We start from the raw sequence: 13319 nt of genomic DNA, 5'->3' as shown, positions 1-13319 counted from the left end.
AATGAAAAAAGAAGTGGATGTTATGTGACAGAAACCAACAGACAATATTATATAATGTTAGTTCTGGTAATATGTGTACTGAGTCTGATTCCTACAAGAGGATAGTTGCAATGAAAACAGTTCCTATTAATCTGTAAGAGTATACTCGTTTTTATAGGAAACTTCCCTATACTCCTGAAAAGAGTATACTCATCAGTGTTTTAAAAATCTTAAGTTCTGAACTCCTGGCACAGGTACTTAGCTAAAATACAGACAGCAAGGTGACATTTACAAGCTGACATGAATTGCTACGCATGTATAGTGAAATGGTCAACATGGGATGTGCAGGGCCAGAGTAGTTAAGGAGTATTCACAAGAAGTTATGAAAAATGATATACTTTCTAAATTTACATTAATAATACATAAACAAGAGTGCAGTACTGGCATTTTGTGGGTAGCATATATGCAAGCAGCAGGCGTTGGTAAGAAATTATGTTAAAATATGGTTGGTAATGTTATACATTCTTAGATATAAATGCTTGGTAAAACAATTTTAACTGTTAACATTTTCATAGCTGCAATAACTTCATACAATATGTCAGACCTACAGGTGAACAAATTGTGTCATACACAACATTAAGGCATACACAATGTTGCCAATGACATTTGCCATGTAACATACATGACTTTGTATATTAATATTGTTTTGCAATATTTTTAAAAATAGTGTATGTATAATATGCATGGATTCCGTAATATTACAAAACAACAGTAAGCCACTTCCCCTTTCCTGTCATACCTCACTGGAAAGTTTTCCAAGAGGTGAGCAATTCTACCACTGATATCTTCATTATATCTTGTAAGTGTACAAGACAGATCTATTTGTCTGACTATAGCACTAGGAAATTTTTGCAAATAAAATACATTTTTGTTTCATAAATCTGCAATATATTAAATCTTCTATAGACAGACATTTGATACTAACACTAGACTGTAGCATACTGTCTACAGACGAACCTTTGTATTTTCAAGTTTTAACTCACAGTGGTTGTTAAACAGAATATACCTTATGGAGTGAGTTTTTAGTAAGGGGATTTTGGAGGAAAAAACTCTTAGAAACCAATGCGCTTCCTGGCTTAGAAGATTTCAGAAAGCAAGAGGATTAATTAGTGTCATGCTGCTCAGGTCTGAATGAGTTACCGAGACAATCATGTTGACTGAAGGTAGGTTAGATAGTAAGAGTCACAAAAATAATGGCCTGTAAACATTTACTGTGGGAAGACTGTTAAACTAAAATGTAAAACATGTACACTGGAAAACGTTTTAAAATCACGAAGGCCAGTAACTACTGGTGAGAAAACAACTACTTCATTTCACTGTCTTGTTACATTTATTAATAGGCTTTAGAATGAAGAGCTCTCACTCTGTACAGACTGGCATGTCTGGTGTTTTTGGAATGCAGTTTGTCTTCTTGTTACACTGCAACAGGGTGTCTGGATAGTAAATCTTGACCTTTTTTAAAAATAGCTAGCTACAGCACATGAAATATTTACTGGCTATCTAGCATCACAACAACAGACAGACAGCTTAAGAAATACAATACTGCAGGCAAGGGAAATAAACAGAAGAGAGCAGCTGTTTTACTGCCCAACAGAATTTGAATGATAGAGAGTTTAAAAAGAAATGCTACACTGCTGTTTGCACAAAGCATTAGGTTTTATGGCTTTGTGAAAATATGTATACTGTTAATATACTGTTTATGTCTTGGGATGGGAATGAGCTGCATCTTCTACTAAGAGCTCAGGTTCAGTTAAGACAATATTAAAAATGTAGAAATTGTCACAAACACAGCAAAAGCAGACTATGAAGAACTAGTTTGTAAAAGAAAGATAAAGAACATAAGTTAAGTAGAATGAAATGCACCATATGACTTACTGGTATGGACTATGACTGGGGTTGTTGCTAAGAAAAAAAAGGAGAAGATACTGACCTAAATTTGCAATAATAATGAACAAATAATAATGTTACAGGAGCCATTCCCCTTACTACATGTGGGTATTAGCTCATGCATGGAACTGTGCAGAGATGAGAAATGTAGATGAATCACACACTAGCCAAAGACAGCAGCAATGGGGACAGGGCTGCATCATGCAGGGCATGAGCTTCAAAATATGCTCAGTATATCCCAGACCAAGTTGTGTGCTCTTCAGTGGGACAATTTAGTGAAACCACCTTTGCTGCAAAATGGCAGTCCACGTGGGCCTGGAGTCAAACCCAGGAGAAGAGTTCTTGACTAGCAGGCATGCTTTAGCCAGTAATACAGAGGCGACATGGCACAAAATCTTGGTGGAAGGTGAAAGCGTGTTTCACCCAATCCCTTCATCTTCAACCAAATTGAAGACTGGTTTGAGCTTGAGTCCTTGTTAGGCAAGAGTGAGCTTATAGGTTCATAGGTTGGTACTGGGCTATCTGCCCGAAGGCATATATTAGCCCAGCCATGTTGTGCAGTATTCACCACCCCTTTAGTAGTTCTCTAGACCCTTGTACTAGCAGCTAGTACCCTTGGCCCCTATCTAGTAGTGCTGTTGGTGTGATCCCCGGTGTGAACTTTCTGTTACCCATCCACTCATCAAGGTTCCTCTTGAAGAGTGATAGTGAGGGGCTCTGTCTTATGCAGATCGGGACCCTGTTCCATAGTAAGGGAAGTCTCTGCGAAGGGAATCTATCCCTCCAGCATGTTCTATTCATTGTTGTGTTGAGGTTTATATCCCTAGAGCGTGTAGCTCGAGTAGATTTGGTTTTGCTAAGATGGAGCATGTTCAACAATTCTGGGTTGGACATGGCTCTGTACGTTAGACAGAGATCGCCTATGAGAAAGCGGTATGCAACAGAGAACAGTCTTAGCTTTTTCAATCGTGCTGCATAGGGCAACTGTTTGAGGCCAGTAATCCTCTTCGATAGGTACCTCTGTGGTCTCTCCAGCTGCTGGAGATGTCAAGCCAGGTACATTCCAGTTGGTGCATTGTACTCAATAATGGGTCGGATGAGGGGAGAGTAGAGGGGCACCATTACATCCTTAGATCTTGATGCAAACCCTTTCGTGATCAGATGGGTCACATAGAAGGATTTTCTAACCACTTTGGCAACATGGTTATCAAAGGAAAGCTGACTATCTACTTGGGTCCCTAGATCCCTTATTTCTTCTTCAGATTTCAGGGGATTACCTCCTATGTTGTAGTTTGCGGGTACTCTGTTTTTTCCAAAGGGGATTACTACGCATTTTTTTTGCATTTAGCTTGAGACCATGACTTTGACACCATGCATCAGTCTCATTTAGGCCCTTCTGGAGGATCTCCATGTCGGCCAGAGAATCTATTATAGCACCCAGTTTGCAGTCGTCTGCAAACTTAGTCAGCCACAGCCCTTCCGTGCTATATCAGCTATAAGTTTGAGGAGGGGCATCTGAACACTGTCCTTATCTCAAGAAAACTTGAGTCTAGAATTATTCTCTTGAATGCTTGTCCTTTTAGCAATGCTGATTCATGCCTGCTGGTCAGTTTACAAACAGCTCTCTATAACTTCTATTTTCTTGGTCACAAAGTAGGCTAACATTTTTGCTCTTTGAAATCAATGCAAACCCAGGCTGAATTTCTGTCAGGTGTAGCAGCTGTTAATCTGTTGGGCTCACCTGGGTTAGTCCTGGCTTTTAGGCTGATGGTCATAAGGAGACTTGTTGTGCTGCTCAGGAATGCAAATGCAGGGCTTTACCATATGAACTATGAGAGTGGCAAAAAAATCTGACTGGAAATGGAGACACAAGTACATATGTAACTAGAATGCTATTCTACAACATGCAGTATCACAGGTGCATGTTCATCTCCAGCTGCAAAATTTTACAGAAAAGACTGGCCAAATTCTGATTTTGGATACATTATACCCCAACTAGGGACCAATTAAGGGTCCTTCATGTTAGATATTTGGATTAATTCTGAACAATAAGACTTGCGGTAGATGAAGAAATGTTACTTATATCAAGATTATTAAGGATGAATTAACATCAGCCAAAAATAAATAAGTCTTACACAATCACATGAAGATTTAACATGAAGCTAAGGGGAGGGATTTACAGTCAATCTAATTCAACTTTAAAGTTCAACAGAAGGTCTCAGAATCATGATCTTAAACAGGAACGTATTGAAAACATCCAACTAGGTCAGAAATAATGTTGTTTCACAACTTGCTGGAAGTGAGACGGACAGTTAACCAACCTTGACTGTGAATTATACTAGGCCAACATATGACAAGAAAATCTAATAAAGTCCACTTTATGGAGAAGGAAAGCATTCCAAACCTGTTTCCACTCTGCTGAGTGGTCACTCTGGCATGCAAGTCTTCTGGCAGCTAGTAGGACATTACACACCTCTTTGACATATACACAAATATGTAAATGCTGGCCATTCAGAAGCCATACATATATGCCTCATGTTCTTTAGGCTGGGATGGACCATGTCCCCCCATAATTGGGTTCACAAACGCAACTATTTATTCCACCATTTTCTAATGCATTTTACACTCGAAACAAAACCTAGAAACCTCATAACAGTTCTCATTTTGCTTAAGAGAGAAGAATGTCAGGTATACGTGTAACCCACACAGAATCTGTAAATTTCAGAGAACTGAAAAGCAAAGATAAAGGCATAGAGGAAAATCAGCTCTGGGTCTGCCTGCTTGAAGAGAAAAAAAATCACAATTAGACTTCTCTCGTCCAAACAGTTCTATAGTAAGGCCAAATGCCTTCTATGAGAATATGGAGGCAGTCATGCTCTGTACTTCACATAGCTCAGTCACTGGTTGCAGAGATAATCTTGGACTACTACTGTATAGGTCTTTAAGTCTGTGTGGTAATACCTCTCCTCTCCACTGAAGTATATCATTGATGGAAATAGGCATATGTAAAGTTAAGGTATTGTGCTGCTGTTTTGAAAACAGACATCACAGACAATTCAATAAAACTGCACATACCTGAAGCATCTGTTCTATATCTTGCTTCTCCAAGTAAGATCGTGTCACAACCCGTCCATCAAAATCCACTTCTGCTTTAAAACGTACTTTGCTCATTCCCATGTCTGTAGCTTTAACATCGTGAATAGCCCTGAAAGAAAAAGAAAAATCCTTTTATTGTTACCCTTTATCTGAAGTACGGGCAAAAGCATTTAGTTAATAAGCATTTATAAAAATGCAAAAAAAAAAAAAAAAAAAACTTCCTTCTTGTATATAAAACCCTAATAACATGCATTAGATGCTACAAAGACATATGAATACTGCATGTTCCAGATGAAGAGTCAGAAATTTAGCACAGTTACATGACGGTATCTGGCAGACTAAATTCATACTCATAACAGATGTGGGCTCAGTATCTTTACAAGGCCCATTGTATTATGACATCATTCAGCCTATTGCAATGTAAGCTGTTGAACAGAAGTCATTCTACATCACAACTTAACTGACATTATAATTAGCCAAATGAAAACACCAAAACCACATAGATTATGGCCTGTTTTTCTTACAGTGGTAAACCCACCATCACCATCTCTATTTTCAGAGTTTGTGGCCAGATAACCTCAAAGAAATGAGAATATTAGCACTCTTCTTTTCATAACTTTCTGCTACCTTCAAGTGAGAATAACTGGGAGGTGCTGCATACAGCCTACTCAACAAAGTTTAGAGGAGTTTACCCTCTGTTCAGGTTTAGTTTAAAAAGTACTACAAACTGCACATATAAGGGATGTTCTATAGTGGGGTCTATATTAAAACATTGAAAGCTTACAAACTCGAATACAAATATATCGACACAAACGAAGTACAACAAGAGCGAAATATGTAATCAGCAAAAATTACAACGCCAAACGTATTTCGTAAAACAACAGCGCCATACAGGTAAGAAAAACCTAACTAAACAAACTTACATAAACACACTTTTGCAGGGGGGCAAGCCCCCCTGCACCCCTCATGTGGGGGGCTGTGCCACCCACACCCCCCTACTTTAATACACCAACTCCGAGATCGCACTACAGTGGGGAAAAAGATATATTTCCTCATCCCCACGATCAGCCTGCTGGCCAAGGAAATACATTTGGCATTCTGATTTTCACCGATTATGTATTTCGCTCTTGTTGTACTTCAACCTTTATGTGTCGATGTATTATATTCGCGTTTGTAAGCTTTCGTGGTTTTAACATAGACCCATACAGTGTATTATACAACCGTTTCAATGAGCTGTTTTTAAAAGCAGCCATTTGATGGAATCAAGCTTAATAAGATACTGCAGACCGACCTAATGCATCTGATTTTGAACAGTTCTACCCCATTTAATAAAAAATGTTATCAATGTATGCAGACAGTGACTTTGCATTGCTACCAAAGAAAAGGAAACCTGCACCTGCATTTTTCCCAATTTCTGCATTTTTTTTTTTGCACTACACACAAAATCTGTAATTTTTTAAAAATTACTTGTAATTATATATTTTTGACTAAAAATATTCAGACTATTTACATATTCAAGTAAATCAAACAAAATGTAAAAAAATGTTATGTGCTCACCAAAATGTTCCATCTGTGTTGTCCATTTTTATTCCTCCTTAACTGTTCTGTTCCGATCCAACTCGGATGCTTCTTCCAGCTCATAGAACAGTGAAACTCTCAAGCTCTTGTATTTACCCATAATGCCCTCATCACCTTACATACCTCAGATTTTGATTGCTGCACATAGACCTACAAAGTAGTAAGGAATCATAACAGAATCTGAGATTCAAACAAAGGAACAGAGGTTCCTCCAATATCCTTCAATCTTTCCAGGAGTAAATCAAACGGGGGGGGGGGGGTGATAGAAGTGGAGGAAGAATGAAAATGGACAACACAGACGGAATGTTACAGTGAATACATAACTTTTTTATCAGATGTTGTCATTTTCATTTATTTGTCAAGTGTTTCGAGAGAGTCCCCAGCTACCTAATCTCGGAAGAACTCTAAAGAAGGATATTCCTGAGCATGGCTGAGCCAAAGGCTGCTCTTCCCCCAGAGACCAGTTCTAATTTGTAATGAGCAATATAGGTATGAGGATTAGCCCAAGTTGTAGCTGCACAAATATTGTCCAAAGAAGTTCTTGACAAAAAGGCTGAAGAAGTTACCATAGATCTGGTGGAATGGGCTTTTGGTGGTTTTGGTAAAGGCAAACCCACTTTCCATAAACAAAGGTAATACAATCAGTCAAACATTTGGCTAAAGTCACTTTAGAAACTGGTTTATCTAATTTTAATTTAGAAAATGAAACAATTGTTTGGATTTCCTCAAATTTTTGGTTCTGTGAAGATGGAAATGTAACTGTCTATGGACATCCATTTTAGTGTAACATACATTCTCCTTTACTTGAGAAATTTAGAAAGAAGACTGGAAGGTTGATAACCTCATTAATATTGGATTCTGACACCACCTTAGGAACAAAGGAAGGATTGGTCCATAAAGATACTCTATCCTTGTGAAAAATCAAAAAGGAGGTTTAGATGACATAGCCTGGAGTTCTGACACCCTTCTGGCAGAAGTAACAGAAACTAAAAAGATAGTTTTCCAGGTCAACAATTTTAGTTCACACTTAGCTGATGGTTCAAAAGGGTGTTAGGTTAAGGCCTGGAAAACAATGTTTAAATTCCAAAGAGGAGTAGATCCTTTACCGGAGGTCTAAGTAGATATGTCCCTCTGAGAAAGTGAGAAAGGTTTTGCAAAGCTTAGAAGATGCTAATGTTGAATTATTTACTCCTTTATGAAAAGTAGAAATGGCTGCTAATTGTACTCTTGACAGTTGAGGAACTAGCTCGTTCAATGTAAATTGTAGCGAAAAAGTCCAAGAAGCCTAGAAATCGGAGCTGAAAAGGGATCTAAATTATTTTTATGTACCCAAAAAACAAATCTTTTTCAATTTAATTTTGTAAACTTTTATAGTGGAAGCTTTGTGGGATGATAAAAAATGTGATGGACAGAGGAGGACAGCCTGGATTGTCTAGCAATTAATGGAACTGGAGAAACCATGGGGTCAACTTGAGGCCTGAAATGTCTGGATGAGTCATGTCTGTCGGGTGAGACCGAAGGTCTGAAGTTGAATCCAGAATCCAGGATGGGTGTAGAAGATGAGGCCAAAGGAAGGGAAACCAGATCTAACGAGGCCAGTAAGGTGCATGGAGGATGACTGTGCTCTTCATCTGAGATGCTTTCTGGGGAAATTTGGGAATAAGGGGTATTGAGGGGTAAGCATAAAGGATACCAGAGGGCCATGCATGAAGTAGAGCATCTCTCAGGGACTCCCCCCACTGGGGGGATCAGAGCGAAGAGACTGCTGCACTTGTTGTTGAGGGAAGATGCAAACAGATCGCAGCACAGTTGACCCCATCGACAGAAAATCCTCTCTGCCACCTTCATGTTGACAAACCACTTATGAGGCATTAGAATAGACCTGCTTAACTTCCCTGCAATTATGTTGGACTTCCCCGGTGTCGCTCATACATCAGAATAAAACAGACAAACAGATGTGGGTTCAGTTCAAGCAGCTTTATTATACACAAACATATCTGGATTGAGGCTTAGTAACTTAAATAAACGTATTAACAGACTGACTACTACACTCATACATGTTAACACTCTGGCTATTCTTTCAAAATGGCACTGCTGCCTGCACATCCTCCCTATTTATATGCACGTGCCCACACTTGGAAATGCTTCTTAAAGTTACACACACACACACACACACACACACAATGTTCTACAACCTCCCTCTTTCAGAAGTAGAGCATATACCAAATGACAGTACTCAATGATGTGCAATTATACAGAAATGATTTTCTGACATGCATATATACAGAACTAATTATTTAACAGGCAATCATATAAAGTTAGACACATAAAAAACAATCATGTCCAGGTTGCTGTGTATTTCACACTAGGTTTAGAAATACGACCCAACTGTGTAACATAAAAATCAGAATTGGATCTAGCAACGGGGACGGTCTTCAAGGAATGTTCAACTGTGGGGATATGTGGGACATCATCAGGAACAGGAATGGATACTGAGATATGTTCTCCAGTATGAACACTGTCAGGGTTGCTCTGAGATCTAGAGTCTGTATCACAGGTATGATGCTGCAATATCATTTCAGACACAGGTAGAAGATGCCTGCGGTTTCTCCTGTATTCTATGCCCTCTGATTCCACTAAGTAGGATCTCGGCTCGGCACATATGCATCTCACTTGACCAATTTGATCAAAGCCTTTCACCGTTTTTATCCTCACTGTCTCTCCTTCTTTCAACAGACAAAGAAATCTGCTTGTTTTATCATAACTGGACTTCTGAATGGAACGCTTCTTAAAGAGTTGGGCTTTCATTGCTCTGGTGTTTTTAGCATTAGGTACCAACAAACTTGAACTGATAGGCAAGGTTGTTCTGGTTTGCCTAGATAGAAGTCTCTGAGTAGGCGAGACAAGTAAGTTGTCACATGGTATATTTCTGAGATTAAGTAAATTCAAGAAGATATCGGTATTGTCACACTTTGACCTCTGCTTTGCACTCTGTACTGCACGTTCAGCAAGGTCATTTGACTGTGGATATTTCAGACTACTAGTAACACGGATAAAGTCCCACTCTTTTGCAAATTTCTGGAACAATTGACTGGTAAACTGGATACCGTTGTTAGAAATAACTTTGTGTGGACTACCATGGAATGAGAAATGACTTTAGTAATAAAAGCACTGGACTTTAGCTTAGGTAGCAAATCAATTTCAAACCACTTCGAATAAGAGTCTACCAACAGTAAGTAATGCTGATTGTTCCACTCAAATATGTCATTTGCTACTGTTGACGAAGGTAGTTTAGGAATATGGCTTAGCTGAAGTGGCTCTTTTTGCAAATGCGGTTTAGTACTATTGCATACTGAACAAGATGAAAGCACGTTATCAATGTCTTTCAATAGAGAAGGCCAAAATACTAGCCCTCTCGCCCTTCTTTTGGTAGCTTCGGTAAAATCTGAATGTATTCATGTTATAAGGAAGTAAGAACAATAACTTTTGGACCTTCGAAAATAATATCTTCCATCAGCATCTCATCTCTGTAAGGTTTACTTCTGTCGGTACACAAGATTGCTCTGACGGCCATCCAACAATGATGAAGTGGTTGAGCTTTTGCAAAATTGACACAATCTTTGTATGACCTATTAGCTCATCAAGTCTCATGGTAGAAAAATTATGCATTTCCATGACAAAGTCAGAATTCTCTAAATCAAGCTGTTCTGTAGTATTTCTGGGTGATCTGGATAAGGTATCAGCCAGATAAAGAATTTTGCCTTTTGTATAGACCATTTTGAAATTATACTTTTGTAATCTGAGCATCATTCTTTGTAGTCTTGCTGGAGCGGTATGCATAGGCTTCTTTAAAATAGTGACTAGAGGTTGATGATCAATTTTGACTTGGAGACCTCAGCCATAAATATAATCATGGAACTTCAGACATGCGAACACAACTGCCAAATGCTCCTTCTCAATTTGTGCATACGGGAACTCGGTTTGGCTAAGAGTTCTACATACACAGGCAACAGGTCTTCCCTCTTGAAGAATAACTGCACCAAGATGGAACTTTGAAGCATTACAGGAAAGAACTACTGGTTTGTGGACATCATGGTATCTCAGTGTAGGCGGACTGGCAATTTGCTGTTTGAGGTTACCAAATGATCTCTGGTGCTGTTCCAACCATGACTAGGCAACATTTTTGCAAGTCAGCTCTCTTAAAGGTGCTGACAATTCACTAAAGTCAGGGATAAATTTGCCCAAATAGTTAACCTTACCAAGAAAACACTGTAAGGCTTAGACATTGTCTGGAGCTGGCATCTCAAGAATTGCTGCTTGTTTGGAAGGGTCTGGTCGTAAAATTGTACTGGTAAATAAATGACCTACATAAGTAACTTCTGGTAGCCTGAATTTACATTTTAGAGGATTAAGCTTCAACCTCACTTTACGTGCTCTGTCCAGAACTTTCCTGAGGTTTCTGTCATGCTCTGCTTCTCCATTACATCCAACTAGTAAATCATCAACTATATAGCACACGGGTAACCCAAAAAAATTTGCTCTACTTCACTCTGAAAGACTACACTGGCAGAATTTATTCCAAAAGGCATTCTGAGAAATCTGTATCTACCAAATGGTGTGCTGAATGTAGTCAGTATTGACGACTTGCGATCAAGTATTACTTGCCAAAATGAACTCTTTCCATCTACGACAGAAAAAACAGTGGCATTTAGCATGAGGGTGGCAATCTCCTCAACTGTATATATAAGATGATGATGTCTCTTTAATGCATTGTTCAAGTGTCTTGTGTCAATGCATATTCTGATTTCATCCGAGCTTTTCTTATGAGCAGCTAGCATGGAAGACACTCACTCAGCTGGTTCTGTGACTGAACAAATCACACCTTGCTGCACCATCTTGTCTAACTGGACCTTGACTTTGTCCTGCATAGCTATTGGAACTCATCTCACCGGTTTGACCACTGGACTAATCTCTGGGTCTACTTTCATAGAGTACACTACCGGAAGTTTGCCTACCTTGTCATTGAAAACATCAGCATACTCTTAAGAAAATAGCATCACTGAAACTGGGACATGTGACTACATGATAGACTTCTTTGGTAAAAAAAAAAGCAGTTTCATTCTTAAATAGTCTCTGAGACCTAATAATGACTGCACAGGTCTTCTGACTACATAAAATGGCAAGCTGTAACTGTTCCAAGCCGAATAGCATGAGAGCACTGTTGAACCACTGGTTTGAATCTCTTCACCTCCATAAGCAACAAGCTCCGTACAATTAGCCAAATTAAGTTGCTCACCTGCTCTCGCTCCAGCAAATGTTTCTGCTGACATTACATTACACTTTGAACTAGTGTCCACTTTCAGCCCCATGTGTTTACCACTGATCAGGACAGTACAAAATACCTTGTTCTTTGCCAACAAATCTACTGCATTAACTTTTTCACCGACCACTAATACACCATCTACATAGAAAGTAGGGCTGCAGCCTTCTACATGATCAACTTGCTTTTTTGAGTGACCTTTTTAATAACTAAATGAGGCTTGCTTGATTTACAAATATTTTGAAAGTAGTTCCATTTTTTACACTTGTGACATTGCTGACCAAATGCTAAGCACTTCTCTCTTTTAGACTCATGTTTGGCACCACAAGTGCGACAGTTAACAATAAAATCTGACTTGGGTTTTGTTGACTCACCCTTATACTGAACTGAGCATGTCTGTTTTGCTCAGCTAGTCTTAGAACTTGCTAGTAAGTTATAGGTTCTCCCTGGAAAACCTGCAAGGGCTGCAGCTGCCATGTGCTTAGGCCTGCTTCTGCTTGCCACCTGCAGCATGTTGTCTACGCTTGCTCTACAGGATGCTGAAACTAAGCTCTTATCACTTGCAAGCATACTTGTGTGCCTTTCTGTGAGCTCATGGATCTCACAAATCTCGATAGCTTTGCTCAACGTTAAATCACTGTCATGAAGCAAAAATCTTTCTCACTGCAGCACTATTAACACCAAAAACAAGACTGTCCTTTCTTTATTAACTCATCATTCATATCACCAAATCTGCAAGTGTTAGTCTTATTTCTCAAATCACTGATACTGGCTGCAAAAGTTTCACCTGGCTTTTGGTCTTTTATATAAAATAGGTGCTTCTCTGATGCAACAATTGTTTGGGGGTTGCACATTTCTCTAAATTTACTTTTCAAGCACTCAGTGTCCTCTCTTGATTCAGCCGGTACAACAATATGTTGGTTTCCCCCCCGTCTCCTGCATATACTGCTGATGCATACACAAATGAATGCTCTCTTTCAATGGCTTCTGGCCAAAGGCGCCGGAACCATTGAGCGAGGGGAAGGGAACGCCCCCCCCAAACACACACACTGTTACTGCTGCAAGACCTAACATAGATTCAAATACAAAAGTGTGCGGAAATAACTATGTTCCTTATCAAGTCTGCTGCCACAGTAACCCACGGTAAGGGAGAATTTGTCTGTTTTTGTTTTCCCCCAAAGCTGTGCTCGGTATATGCAGGAAGGCTGGTTCCGTTTTTGCTTATATGCAGAAAGGCTGTGTTTTTGTTTTCCACTAAGGCTGTGCTCTGTATATGCAAGAATGCTGTCTCCATTTTTGCTTATATGCAGAAAGGCTGTGTTTTTGTTTCCCCCCCAAGGCTGTGCTCAGTTACCTTGCTTATATGCAGGAAGGGTGTTGGGTGTGTGTGTTTGAAGGT

General features: G+C 39.3%; 1 protein-coding gene across 3 annotated transcripts in view; it reads right to left on the bottom strand.

Moving 5' to 3' along the window:
* Nucleotides 1-13319, bottom strand: part of SLC30A9 (solute carrier family 30 member 9) — a 1654027-nt gene that overhangs the window by 136460 nt on the left and 1504248 nt on the right. For all 3 annotated transcript variants that reach the window (XM_044061511.1, XM_044061513.1, XM_044061512.1), the window contains one exon: nucleotides 5002-5131. In XM_044061511.1, coding sequence (XP_043917446.1) covers nucleotides 5002-5131 — 130 coding nt within the window. The remainder of the gene's footprint in view (nucleotides 1-5001; nucleotides 5132-13319) is intronic.

This window comes from Protopterus annectens, chromosome 2.part0 (assembly GCF_019279795.1).
Source record: "Protopterus annectens isolate FY-2018-M chromosome 2.part0, PAN1.0, whole genome shotgun sequence".
NCBI classification, from domain to species: domain Eukaryota; kingdom Metazoa; phylum Chordata; order Ceratodontiformes; family Protopteridae; genus Protopterus; species Protopterus annectens.
Note: the sequence above shows the minus strand (reverse complement) of the source record. Positions and strands in the feature narration are given on the sequence as shown.